Raw genomic sequence first — 15,437 nt, forward strand, 5'->3', positions numbered from 1 at the left:
TGGATGATGTGCACACTGTTCCGAAGTACAAAATTTAGATTGATGATAGTCTGTTATTTACTATTCGTATATATTTTTTGGCTTCTACTATATAATCATGAAATATATTTGCATTTAAAAAGATCAATGTTTAATACAACTATTTCTAACCTTATTTCAATTTTGTTATCATTAATGGTATGCCCTGGTATTATAAATAAATTAGTGGATATTTTCTTCATGTTATACTAAAAAGTTTGAATAATTTAATAGTTATTCTTTACCTTTAAATCAAACAAAACATATCTGATCTCTTTCATGTGAAGTTATTATTACTAAGAATGAAATTTGTAAGGCATGCCAATGTCTTCAGTCTCAAGAAAAAATATCTTTTTAAAAAAATAGTGATAAATTACTTATTCCAGCTAAACTTAGAACTCCAATTTCTAAAACTGCACCAGAATGTTTAAAATTAACCCTACAAAGTTCTTGTTTAGAAAATACATTGCTAAAAGAGAACATAAAAGAAATGCAACAGGAATTAAGTAAATCCTCTCATCTTGTCAGTGATGACCTACACAAAGACTTGGTTTCAATCATATCAAAAAATTATAGGACAGTCACTCCATTTATGAAGCTATTTTGGGATGAGCAGCAAAAATACTTAAATACTTCAAAACAGGCAATTCATTATCGACCCCCAATGATTATTTGCTATTGTTTAGGTCTTGTTGCAAAGTCTCCTGCAGCTTATGAGGAAATTCATTTTAATGAAAAAACAGATTCTAGATTTGTAATTTTACCAAGTCATATGCATTTAAGAGACTATAAAAACTATATCCAACCACAAAGAGGATTTAACCATGAAATTGCCAATAAATTAAGTTTAAAGGTAAAGGATTTTTCTGAGCAAGAATGGTTTATCACTCTTTTATTTGATGAAATGAAAATTCAGAAAATTTGGTTTGGGATAAGAATTCTGATGATCTTATTAGATTTGTTGATCTTGGTGACACTAATATTAACTATGCAACTCTTAACTAAGTTGATAAAATTGCAACACATATCCTTGGTTTTCTTGTGAGAGGTATTGTAAACCCTTTTAAATATAGTTTTGCAAACTTTGCTACTACAAACATCCAAGCTATTCAATTATTTCTCTTATTTTGGGAGGCTGTCAGTACTTTAGAACTTTTATGTAATCTTAAAGTAATTGCTACAACAAGTGATGGTGCCTCATGCAATTGCAAATTTTTTAGCATGCATTTTCATATGACAGAAGAACAAGATATTAACACAAACATTAACTTTACCTATCGCATCAAAAATAAATTTGCTGATGATGATCGTTATATATATTTTATAGCTGATTCTCCACATTTGATAAAGACTGCTCGAAATTGCCTTCATTCTGCATCAGGTAAAGGAAGATATATGTGGAATACTGATAATCACATTTTGTGGAATCACATATCTGAATTATTTTATGAAGATCTAAACTGTAGCCTTCACACTTGCCCAAATCTCTCCTTAGAACACATTAGGTCAAGCCCATTTTCCAAAATGAATGTAAGATTAACAGCTCAAATACTAAGCTCATCTATTAGCACTGCTTTAAAGGCATTTTGTCCTGCTGAAACCTCTAGAACTGCTGAATATTGATAGATGTTAAATGATTTTTTTGATTGTGTGAAAAATATTACAGATTGCACTGAAATTAAAATCGATTTTTCAAGACATTTTCTTTGATAAATTATGAAAGGTTAATATGGTTGACTGAAGTCTTTTAAAATATTTTGAAGATTGAAAATTGTCTATAGATCAAAGACCTAGAAATCTCACTAAGGCTGATTGGGGGAATATGTTTTTATCTTGGCAAACATATGAAGGGATCAGTATTACTGTTCACTCAGTTATTTTGGCAAACATTGAGCCTTTGGAAGAAGAAAGGATAACCCATCTTTACATGATATTGGCTATAATGACAATATGATAAGAAACCAATGTACTTTCAAACCAATTATAGGAACTAATAGTCTTGATGATAATCCTGAACCAAAGACCTTTACCAAAGAGAAATTACCACGTCAAAATTGGAACAAAAAATGAACTCATCAAAAGAAGCAAATTAAAAATGGCTATTTTCATAGCCACAAACCTTATGAAGGCATTATTTGTATAAAATAATTGTGTGTTTGTGTGTAGACACACACACACACATTTGTCCTTAGTATTTGCAAGAAGGGTTTCCAAGTCTTGAATACTATTTTTTGTTAAGAAGTAAAATAGTGAGATAAAAAGATTTTTTGACTTAATTTCTTGTTTCCACCATGTCTTACAATGTGGATAATATGTGACAATTAGAGTAATTTGCTTGTGGAAACTTAAGGTAAGTGGTAATTGGGGCACCAAAAGGTACATTGTTAATCTTTAAAATTCTCTAGGAGACTAAAATAAAATTCTTAACACTATTGCATAATTATTTTAATAAAATAATTTTAATAAAATAATAAAGCTATATAACTATTAAACTACATGTTTTAATTATATAACATTTGATACTTAATATAAAAACTTACTTAATTTCATTTGTTTTTCACTTTATTAATAATTGCATCTCTCCATCATGCTGCAATATAGTTGCTATGCAAGAATATGTTTTTAATGACATTTGTGGCTATAAAAATAACCTTTTCTAATGTCTATTTTTTATCTAAACTATTTAGTGAAGTTCAAAGTTCCTTTCTTGATTTCTTTTCTTAATGAATTTGTTCATTTGTTCTTAGACTTGGTTTTATGCAAGTTTACAAGGTCCTTTGAATAGGAAAATGAGTAAACACAAATACAAAGAGTTAAAAGATGGTCTAGAAGACATTTCTTTAAATACTTTGGTAGAAGAAACATTGCAAATTTTTTAGAAGTGAGAAAAAACCCCAACATCTTGAAGCAACTCTGCAGTCATTTTGCTGCAGTCAAAATTTTTACTTAAAATTTTTGTTAATTTTCTGAATGCTATTTCTGCTATTTTAAATAGTGGCAAAGCATCAGAAGATATAGACCAAAGACCACCTCAATGTTTTAAACTAGTAAATTTTTTATTAGTATCATAATTACACTCATCAAAATAATTAGAATCATTTTCTACAATTTTACCAGCCAACAAAATTGAGAGTGTTTCTTGACAAAATCTGGTTTGCCAACATTTTGAATAATGTATCCTTCAATAAAAAGTACTAAATACATACCAACCCAAATACTCAATTAATTTTTTTTATTCAATTAAAAATTCTTTATATGTAAACTTAATTTCATCATCAATTACTAAAACTGAGGTGGCATTTTATGACATAGTTAAGTGAGCTTAAATGTGATTTGCAAAGTCATATCCTACAAGAGTTGAGGTTTTATCTGTGAAATTTCTCATAAAACCTTTCTGACCAACAACTTTGTAAAATTGTGGATAAAAAACTTCTGCACCACCATTAAAATTTTCAATAATTTCCTTATTAGATCAAATGAATGCTTTGCATCATCTTCAGAGAAACTGTTCCTTGAAAGCTTATCTCTGATATATGGAGGGTAGCAAAGATCGTTTTCCACAAATTTAATGCCTTTTTTAATGAAAGTTATGAACTGCTCCGCAGTGCACGCACGCTTAATATCAGTTGTTGCATTTGTTTGCAGTGTTGAAGAGTCAATCTTAGAGTGATGTGTTGTTATGTGGCGTTTGGGTCCTTTCTCTGATTTGCATTTTTTCACAAATTGCTGGCAGTTTAAGTTGTTTGAAACGCTTCCATTCTCAATTTCTGTAACAAAAGCATCGACATCATTAAGAAATTTACTTTTTTCAAAAAAAAAACGTCTGATTCTAGATCTAATATAAGAGAATCAGTGGACTGTTTCTCTCCAAAGTTTGCCATTTTTTAGATTTTTGTGCACTAGTTAGTAGACTGGGCACGATAAATTAACTATTATAACATAAATTCAAAATTTTAACTTCTATTGTTTGAAAACAATCGAATCTTGTAAAAAAAAGCTTAACTGGCCAGACTATCTGTTATTATGACTATAGAAAAAGCTGTACTTTTTCTCATAATTGACAATTGTTGGCTCGCACACTCAGAATTAAGTTCAAAAAAGTATCGATTTGAAACTGCCGCGGCCTTTTTTGAAACAGAAATTAAAAGTTGAAAAACATATTGACATAAAATTTTCGAAATTCGTTAATAACATGCTATTAACCAATTCAAAAATATAAAAATGAGGGAGTTTTAAATTAGTTAAGTTATAAAGAAATTATGTTTTGAGGTTCAGAGGAATTATTATTAGACTGATATTTATTGTTGCTCAGCTCGAATAATTAAACGAAATAATGGTACAATAGAAAAGAATTTTAAATATAAAGGAAATTATCTTCAAATAATTTTTTATTAAGTTTGCTGTTGCGCATTTCATTAAATCTGATTACTTATTCGACTGCTACGCTTAAATTATTTTTTTTTCCTAGGTCGTTCAGGCCCAGACTTAGAAATGCATGGCCTCTCAGGAGTGACAAGTATCGGGTCCCTTTTTTGGTATTTAACAAAAAACAAACTTAAGTTTTGTTTTTCATCTACTTCAGAAAATATGCAAGCAGATTTAAACAAAATTGAGACATGACAAAGGAAATGAAATATGAAAAAAGTACCAACTACAATTTTTTATATATAACTCTTACATTTACAATTATAAGATTTTTTGCCAGGCCATGAACTTACTTCTCTACAAAGGAAGTCAATCTGTAGTCTCAGATTGAATTACTTTTGACTCTATGTACACCAGAGATAATGAATTATACCTGTTCCCTTCTGATCTTAAATAGTTCTTTACTTTCTTTAGAACTGAAAACGATCTTTCCTCCGAACAGTTACGCACTGGTGTAACCAACAACATTTGTAGAGTAAATTTGACTTTAAACAAAACCCTAATTTTGGATAAATGTAAATAAGGCCTTCTTACAGGAGAAATTTGTTTAGCTTTAATTATTATAAGCTCTTTCAACCGGAAGCATCAACTGAATATTTATTAGCTTGTAGTTGCAGACAGTCGTTCCCTAAGCATATAACAAATCCTCTGGATAGAAGCCTATCAGGTTTCAACCCCTTTCCGAACTTTTTAGCTGAAACTCAAACTTTTTATTTAACTTTTTGTAAGTAGAGCCACTTTCTGTAGTCTATGGGTTCAATTAGTTGGTAATGACATTGAAGGTGGTTACTGAATCTATCTCTGCTAGAAAAGTTGGTCTTATTTTCTTTTACTTAGTCAAACTGGACTTCTTGCTTACCTTTCCACTTCATATCGTATGTGTATTTCTCTTCATCTCTTGTTTCCACAGTATTAGACTCAAAACTATCAAAAGTAGGATTGGACTTATGACTACTTGTTGAAAAAACAAAAACAAAAACTTTGTCAGGGAGAATTGGTTTCTTTCTCTTCCAAATTTAAAGAAATAAAAAATGCATCATTTTGTTTTTTATTCTAAATTAATTCTTTTTATTTAGAAATTGATTTAATCTCTAAATATGCATCTCCTTCAACTTTAGAAAATCTATGTTGTTCATCTTTGTTGAACAACATAGATGAACATCGCTTTAGGAATTATTTTGATATGGTAATGCTCTCCCAAAAAAGGCCATTGCAATTAATTTTTTAACTCTACTGTCATGAAGCCTATTTCTAGTCTTAGTGTGAATTATCCCAAATGTTGACCGAAGCTTGAGATGAAAGTTATCCCTACCACCAAATAATCGGTCTCGTTTCGCTTGCTGTAAACCAAGCAGTTGGTCTTTTAAAAAATTTAACAAAAGTTCTATATTCTGCTGAATTCACCAGTACATTCCTTCAGTCAATCTAAGATGATAACAGAATTTTAGAATCTAGTAGTAAAGTATTGTTTATTAGTTACCAGTACAATAAGTTTTTTGCACAAATGTTCTACTATATATTTAAAATAGTTAATTACCTGTAAACAAGTGTGGTATGTCAGACAAAAGGGTACAGCTTGACGATTGCATTTGTAATGAGTTCTGAGATTTAAGTGCGTTTTTTTATATTACATAAGTAAATTTTAATTTTAACAAACATCATTTTAGTTGTAAAGATGCTGGAAAGTGATGCTTGGATTGGTATCGTTAGGCACTGTCACTGTTGGTATCCATTTGCAAGATTGCTCCTGGATTACAGAAAAAAATAATATTAGAAAATAGATCTAAAAATAAATAAAAAGACCATTTGTTTATATGCCTTAGTTACATTTAATGAACATATTTTAATGGTTTTTTCTCACCTGGTTAATATCATCAGAAATATTTTGATTAAATATTACTTATCAGAATGGCACTTAATGCACAGTTTTGCAACATGGATTGTCATTCTTATGGCATTAGCATAATGCTGTACTAATATAAAATCTTTACAGGCTAATTTTTTAAAAATACTTTTCCTATTGCATTATCAAGATAATATGTTTTAAATTTGCATTTCACTTGTAGAGTAAGTATAAATACGTCCCAGCGAAAACATGGGTGGTTGTCTTGTCCTAGAGCTAATCTAGGATGTTTAAAAATATTAAAGTTATTTAAAATAATTTTAAAATTAATAGAGTTCAAAATATTTGATTAATTTATTTATAAATTCAATTATACTTAATAAATATCAGTTAAACTCTATAGTAATTATAATAATAAGACATGGACTTATGCACAAGGAAAAAATTATAGAGGTTAAGAATGAAATTAAGTGTAACTATTTAGGTAGAAATAATGGCTTAATTTTATGAACAGGGTTCTCAAAGTCAACTCATCATTCTTTTATATATTGCGTAAGTTTTTAAAAACAGCTTACTATTCTAAATGATAGTAAAAACTTTTGACTAGTCAATTTAAACAAACTGTTAATAGGACATCTAGTAAGTCAAAACAAACTCAAAAGGCAAGTAAAAAAAGGGGGCATTGCATAGATATAGAGCTTGTTTCTTGACGAACCGTGAAAAACAACAAAATTTTGCATTTCAACTTTAGATTTTTTGTTCTTTTTTTACATATGGAATAGAGATAAAGAATTTGGCTTAGCATTTGCAAAGTGTCTTACCATCAAAACTTTTGGTTGCACTGCGTACCGAAAGTCTTAAGAATTCTACAACTCCCAAATAGCATTCAATGATTTTCGTTCCGTGATGCTGTCTCATAAATCGCATCTAAATTCAAATTACAAGAATTATTTTAAACAATTATATAATTTAAATGGCAGACTGTGATAAGCAAAGTTATTAAGTGTAAGTGAATTTTAAGCTATAAACTCGATTCAGATATTAAGAATTTGTGAAAGAGCTATAGGGCAAGACTTGCTATATAGCTATATAGCAAGTATACATATAGCTATATAGCTATAGAGCTATATAGCAAGTATATATATATATAGCTATATATATACTTGCATCACAAATGCAAGAATCCTTGAAATTCCTTGTATCTCATTCTTATTTTATACATAGTGCAAAGTTAAAGTCAAACAGATGTTTAGAAAATATGCATAAACTTTTCTTACCCTCTACCATACGACAAAATGTGTATATTTTAAAATCTGTTTTCAACAAAACAAGAGAGACATTAACACGGGCCACAGCTTCCTTTCTCAACAACAGTTTCCCTAAAGCAAAAACCAATTTATCCACATCAGCTGAGGATATTCAATTAGTCTATAAAAGAAAAAACAGATGTGTATATCACAAAAAAAGGTTAAAGAACAAATATCAATCTAATATTCAAGTTGCAAAAAATTGCTTCACTGATCAATATTTGTTTTAGTGCATAAAGGTTGAATTATTACCAATCAAATATCAAATCACCGCTCTACCTCTGAAAACATTTCTCGCTTTGAATTTTTCTTTCAAGTAAATCAATATCACCCTTTATTAAGCACCTTTCAAAATGGGGTTGGTTAACAAATGACTGGTAATACTAAATGTTGCTGTGAATTGCTTCTGCAATAACTTTTACCAACAAAAGGTAATAAATATATTTTTCACATAGTGTAAATAATAAATATTATTTAGGTAGATTACTTCAACCAATTAATTGTGATTTGTTTATGGTTCAAAGTTAATGAATGAGCCTAAACTCTCTAATAAAATCAGGTGATTGAGTAACTGCTGACACTGCGCTTTCAGGCCAATTGGAAACAAATTTGCTTTTGTTTTTTTTTTTAATTAGTTGAAAATTAGCAACAGTTGTTATTTTTAATATTAAAACAATAGCAAGAGTAATCATGCTTTTTTATCTATCTTTACCTCCAACTCAAAGCAGCTTTTCGAAAATCTACAAGTATATCATGAATTTTTTTGTGAGAAATATATAGAACGTCATTTAAAACATTGAAAAACTGCACATTCTTAAGAATTTATTTACCCTGATGAGACAAATGTGTCTATCTCCATTCCTCTTCTTCATACAAACTTTTTATCTTGAATAAAATAGACTTTGTTGCATATTTGATTTAATTCTGCTATTTGTCACTCTGCAAGGAACTTTTTTACCATTCTTTTGTTTGAGAAAAATATTAAATTTTTTTCTCTCGTCCAGTTTTTTAACTAATTGGGTTAAAGTCTGATGTAACTTTTAAAACAATTAATTTGATCAAAAAAGCATTCGAGATGATAGATGATTAAGACTATCTTCATCGTTAACATAACAATCTGCTAAATGAATCATGCTATGAAAATTGTATGTCAAAGATTTCTTCATACAAAATTCACACAACTCTAAGAGACCAACTAAGTAATTATTTAGCATAGACCAGTAGTACTTCATTTTGTACCATTCAGAATATTCCAGTAGGAACCTACTCATGGTTGGAAAACTTAATTGCAAGTGGAAAAAGATGCTCATACTTGGTGACCTTTTTGCAAATTATTTTTAAAAGCCACAGCAGTACAAAGAGAAGCAGTTGTTTCCAATAAAATGCATCTTTCATGGTTATGGAAGCCACTATGCTCTATAATTCACTTTACAAATACTCTTGCATTTGCATCATAAATAAAATCTTCAGTAGTCATGTGTTTACATCCAACAGTTTGCAATAATTTTAATTGAAAAACAAAATCATTAAGGTCCTTCCTAGGTTCCTTAATTTCGACTGATTCAGAGGTAAAATATTCAATTGAATTCTTAACTCCAAGATACATATAATCACCTTTACTAACACGGTACATCAACTTTTTGAAGAGACTTTTGTAATGTCTGCATCTTGGTAAAATGGAATAATTTTGCTGAAGTGATTTAAAAGATTGTTTAAGGAATTATCCTTTTATACAGCATTTTTATGAAAACTCATATGAAAATCTTTTGTAGAAGTTTGAGGATCACTATTTTTATACAAACTCAATAATAAACATAGCATAAAGAAAAAGCATAAAGCACATCAGTATTTGAGAGAGTTCCAATAACATTTCACTTAAAAAAGATTTCTATCTGTAGATGATTTTTATAGTAATCAAATCTTGATTTACTTTTCTTTTGAATTTGTCAATATACAGTCCCCCATACAACTATAACACCATCATTTTATTAGACATAAATGTCATTTCTAAATAATATCTCAATACAAAAGTATCATTGCAGAATAAATTTAGTTTAAATAATATTATTAGGACAATACGTCTATAATTCTTTTAAGCAATATACATGAAACCTCATAATATAGAAACATGTGTTCCACAAAATTATAAAGACAAAAACAATAATATTTACTTACAAAGACATTATAAAAACAAATATGGATTTTTAGACAAAGAAAATTTAGATTAAAATGAATACACAAGTTTTCCTCTTTAAACTAAAGTTAATACATTCAGAATATAATTAGTGGAAACTTACTAGTTATATATTTTGAAAGTATTTAATAAGTCTGAAATTATTTTATTCTTGATTAAGTTAATAGTTTAAAATATGTTTTATCTGTAAGTTATATATACTTTTCAACCCCAGCGTTATTTGGAAATGAAATAGCAGCAAATTGAACAGCACTATGGACACTGAAGAAACTTATTAACTCCAACAAGTGAAATGCAAATATGGAACTAATGCTTTCAAAATGAAACGAAGTGGTTCATAACAGATGGAAATTTCTTTAAAGTAACAACAAAATTATAAGGAAGAAAAACTTTGAGAATAAAACCTTTCAGCATTAAAGCGTCTTCTGCTTCTTGCTGACATCTGATATATCTGTAATATCTTCATTATAACCCAGATAGCATGAACACGTTGGCCCGACGTCGGCACGACGTAGGCTTTTACAGCGGCCGATGGTTGTTTAACTACGTCGGGCCGACGTAGTTTTTGCTCATCGGAATGATGTAGGCCCGATGTCATCGGGCCGACATAAGTAAAACGACGTTGGGCCGATATCAGTAAAATGACATCGGGGCGAGATCAGTAAAAATACATAATTCCGAGATCAGTAAAGGACATTAACCCGCGATTACTAAAGCGACTATTATTCGTAGCGATTGTAAAATAGAATTGGAAATAATCGAAAAATACATAATAAAACGACGAAATAATTATTTGTTTTCATTATTATCTTAAATATTTTTTATACAATTAATATATATATATATATACATAAATAATTATTATATATATATATTAAAATATATATATTAAAATAAATAATATAAATAAAATATTATAATATTTTCAAGATATTTTTTTGCAACCTTATTAATTGCGGCAAATTGTTTTTATTCCTCTTCTACAGGATTTGCAACTTCGTCGTTCAAATCAAACTCTAGTCTTCCCCGCTTTGCGCGACCTTGGCTCCTATCTTTTGCGTTTCGAAGCCAGTCCTTCACTACGTCTTCTACTTCAGCATCTGTAGCTTTTTTTTGTCGATGGATTGATTCGAACTGCATCTAATGAAACAAAACAAAAAAAATCTATAAATTTCATAAAGTGCCTTGTTAAACTTAACAAGCGGAACTTTTTGCCATAACTATCGAAAATTGGGTAAAGAAGCAACGAATACATCAATGTTAAACAGTCATTGCAACATAATCTTTTCTTTTGTTTTAAATTTTTAATACATCTAGACACTGGCGCACTCTCGAGTTCCTAATAAACGTCCCCCCCCCCCCGTTTGTTAATTTTGGAATATTTTTCCCACCCAAGCTTATAAAGACCCCCCGTTTAATAATTTCAGACAATGCTCTTGGCTTTCTAACAAAATCTCTAGGAATACAGGAAACCATTTGTAGAAGCCTTTTTGAAATTAATAAAACCGTTTTACTATCTAATCGAACAGCTAGAGGCCCTTCTATCCAACAATACAACAATCGACGCATTACTCCTAAGCATACTAAATGCATGTAATCTAGAGGGAAACAAGATACCATGCCAAATTTTAAAGCAATTAATGGAGAATGCAACTGTTGTAAATGGTGTTCTTCATTGCACATTTCTTCAAAGCGCGCATCAGTTCGTAATTTAGAATTTACTTTAGGAAAAGTCATTTTACCAATATGTTCACCTTCCTGCTCGCATTTCTCGCATCCAAAATATCCACAACACCCCTTTACATTTTTTAAATATGCACGGGCAGGTGCGTCACAAACAAAACTGTGAATATTGATAGTATAATGAACATTGTTTACATGAAAACCAATTTCTTTTAACTGTTTATATTCTGTTATAAAAGATTCAAGATATTCTACAAACTTGGTGGTTTTGAAACACCACAATAAATACCAACAACAAATGGGTTCTTTAAAAGGGAAAACTTTACCAAACAGAGAATTGGCCACATTGAAATGTTCTTGCTCTTAAAGAGAGGTATACCATCCACATTAAATTGGAAATCTATTTCCATTGGTGTGTTTGGTATGCCCCCACTAATAATTAATTCTTCCAAACCTTCTTTAATACCAGAGTGGAAATATTGACCACCAGATGGAAGCTCACGAACTATGGTTGTTACTGGGGTCTGAAGTATTGTTCTACCATCACAGGGTAAATTGCTGTGATACAAACTTAACAACTTCAATAGGGCTGTTAAAGATGCAATTGTAATTCCATACTCTAGAGCCCATTGACGCAGATTCTCTTTTAAACATCCTACTTCAATCTCACTTTGATTATCTGACTCACTACATTCTGAACTGCTATAAACACTTGAGTCATCAAAGATTTTATTATCCCAATCAAAATATTCATCACTATTATTATCTGAATTTTTTGTTGCAGTTTCAGCCATTCCAGAGTCAGAACTACAATGCTCAAATTCAGTTTCTAGAGAAATTACAGATTCATTATCCGAATCATCTGAATATTTGCAATTGCCCATTGCTAATGCAACTTTTTTTACAATATCACGCCGACGGGTCCAGTATGATCGTTTAGACATCTATATAAATATATATATATATATATTTTTTATTTTTAATTTTTTTTATTTATTTAACCATAAAATCAAAAATTACAAATTTAATTATAATTTACAAAGTTAGGTTCGGTGTCACTCATATAGTTAAAAACTAGTCAATGGAGTGACACCTTATTAAAATAAACCAAAAAAAATAAAAATAAAATATTAAAACTAGGAAATAATAAAGAAAGTAACATTAATACAAGTAATAAAAAAAAGAAGTAATAGGAACAATAATGTTAAAAAAGTTGGATTCAGAACAAAAATATAAAGGTGTAAGGCTAAGAAAAATGAAAAAAAAAAGAGAGAATAAACGGATGAGATAAGATAAGTGAGAAAATAATGTAAGAGAAAACAAAAATTTTAATTCACATAAGTAAAAACATTTCAAGAAACTTACGATTTGTTTGTGTTGACTATTTTAACTTAAATCAATCTTTCGTCCACTTCTTCGCGTGATACAAACTGTTTTGTTTATCGTAAAACCACTTATATTAATACTTTTTTAACATATAAATAATATATATTAATACTTTTATAACATATATATGATATATTAATACTTTTATAACATATATATAATATATTAATACTTTTATAACATATATATATAATAACTTTCATAACAAACAGTTTAGGCCGGGTGAATAAAAATGAGCAATTGCTTTTACTCAGTAATCGGTCAGCTTTACGCGAATAAAAACTTCAGCAGTTTTGCTCATATTTTATTCACTTAAAGGTAAGCAATTTACTAAGTAATTGCTCAATTTTACTTGAATAAAAACTGAAGAAAAGTTGTTGAAGTTTTTATTCACGTAATGCTGACCAATTACTGAGTAAAAGCTATTGCTCATTTTTATTCACCGGGCCTTTTGTTTTCAAAAGTACGCGAAATTTAAGCAAATTACAAAAGCGTCGTTAAAAAAGAAAAAGACCTAAAAGCTTACAATTAACTGTTTTGTAAAACTATTAAAACATTATTAACAACGTGCTCGCAAAATTATTGAGCATGGTTCACTTCCATATCTGATATTTACAACGCCTAAACATAATAAAACAACGTAAAAACGTAAACTTAATTAAAAATAAATAGTTCGCAAAAATAACCAGTTTCATTTTTTATACCTTTATACTTAATGCTTAAACGTAATAAAAAGTTTTAAAAAAAAGTAAAAAACGTAAAAAAAAAAAAAACTACAAAAAATTATATGTAAACGTAAAAAAAACGTAATAAAAAAAAGTAACAAATTAAGTATGCCAAAAGTATGGAAAAAGTTTGGCAAGATTTTTTCTTTTACAGTTTTGATTAAAAATGCAAATGCATTTTTGCGGTCATTTTTGCATTTTTAATCAAAACTGTAAAAGAAAAAATCTTGCCTAACTTTTTCCATACTTTTACTACTACAACTTTTTCCATACAATACTACAAAAACTTACTTCTATACTTAATAAATAGTGTACACAATTAAAATATTTAAATATTTTAATTGTCTACACTATTTATTAAGTATAGAAATAAGTTTTTGAAACAAAAAATAATAATAATAATAATAAAAAAAACTACAAGTAATTGAACAACGGAACAATAATTGTTCAGTTGTTTAAAAATTAACACAATATTGTGTAACGTGCCAACATGCGTTAATTTTTCTAGTTTTCTCATTATATAATAAGAAATTTCTAGTTTAAACTAGAAAAATTAACGCATGTTGGACCGACGTCGGGCCGACGTGTTTTATTTGGCTAGAATATTTACGTCAGCATAACGTAGGAAATACTATGTTTTAAATGTGCATTGTGGTTTTCTGCGTTTTGTCTACTCAATTATTGAGCATCCTAAGCGCAGAAAACCACAACGCACATTTAAAACGTTGTTTTTCCTACGTTATACCGACGTAATTTTTCTAGCTGATATAAAACACGTTGGCCCGACGTCGGGCCAACGTGTTGATGCTATCTGGGAATTTAATATCTGATTTGAGCTGATCAAAAAATAGACAATCATATTTATTTGAGTTTTAGTTAATTTAGCTGCAATTTTAATGCATAAGTTTGAATGTGAGAAAAACTTACTTTTCTTTTATTCACACCTATGCATTAAACGTATGCATCACACTTATGCATTAAACAAAATTATGTAATGCATTTACATAGTACTGTAATAGAAACTTGATAGTAAGCATGAGGTAAAAATTTTGTTGCCCATTTGGATAAAAATGTGAAATACATCATTTATTTAAAATACAACATGCATTAAATGTCTTTTTCCCGCTTACACAGCATGAGTGGCCCCGTAATGTTCTGAAATTACACATGTTGTACACATGATATGTCAATACTTGAAAAAACAAACAAAGATTGTTATGAAAAACAGAAAAGCACACTGTTTGTTATGCTTAAATATGTAATCAAATTATTTTCCAACGTTTTTTTTATTACCGGCATAATTTACACATTAATTGTATTTAACCAACAACTTGGTTTGATCACCTTTTTTATTGAACTGTGATTGCAAGTACTGTAGTAACTCAGATTTCTCAATTATCGTATTTTTCATAAAACAAATCTTACTTTCATTGCATACAATGCGTATAAATATAACTTTTAAATTTTTCTTTGTTAATATCTTTTGCAATTAATATTTAAGACACTGAGAAAAAAATACGATGAATTTTCCTAAATCAAGGCCTCTAATAGCCGTCTGTCGGTTTATGTAAACGGCATGTTGATTCAACACGCAACCAATAGCTTTTTTTTTTAAAATAGCAGTAAACAGTAATCATACAGTGTTTAGAAGTAAACATTGATCCGTTGTTAAAGAAATTGCCGTTGAAGTAACATCCATTTATGGTTGATCAATGTTGATCGTGTATCTACACAATGTTAACAGTGATCGTCATCAAATCAATGCTTTTTTTTTTTAGAGGGAGGTTGATCTTATTATCAAACTAGTTCCGAAATACGGTTTGATGGAGACTGTGTTGTTGAAATCAAACAAAAAA

General features: G+C 29.2%; 1 protein-coding gene across 1 annotated transcript; it reads right to left on the bottom strand.

The window, feature by feature from the left end:
• Window positions 1-11,717: 11,717 nt before the first annotated feature.
• On the bottom strand, window positions 11,718-12,964 carry LOC145196832 (uncharacterized). The gene is made up of 2 exons (XM_090073083.1): window positions 12,836-12,964; window positions 11,718-12,414 (listed from the first exon to the last, which is right to left on the bottom strand). The coding sequence occupies exon 2, from the start codon at window positions 12,412-12,414 to the stop codon at window positions 11,722-11,724; it is 693 nt and encodes a 230-aa protein (XP_089929209.1). The 5' UTR covers window positions 12,836-12,964; the 3' UTR covers window positions 11,718-11,721.
• Window positions 12,965-15,437: the final 2,473 nt, after the last annotated feature.

The sequence above is a fragment of the Hydra viridissima genome, unplaced genomic scaffold (assembly GCF_058129835.1).
Source record: "Hydra viridissima isolate aposymbiotic clone 2 unplaced genomic scaffold, HvirCarnegie_v1 scaffold_15, whole genome shotgun sequence".
In the NCBI taxonomy this organism is placed as follows: Eukaryota; Metazoa; Cnidaria; class Hydrozoa; order Anthoathecata; family Hydridae; genus Hydra; species Hydra viridissima.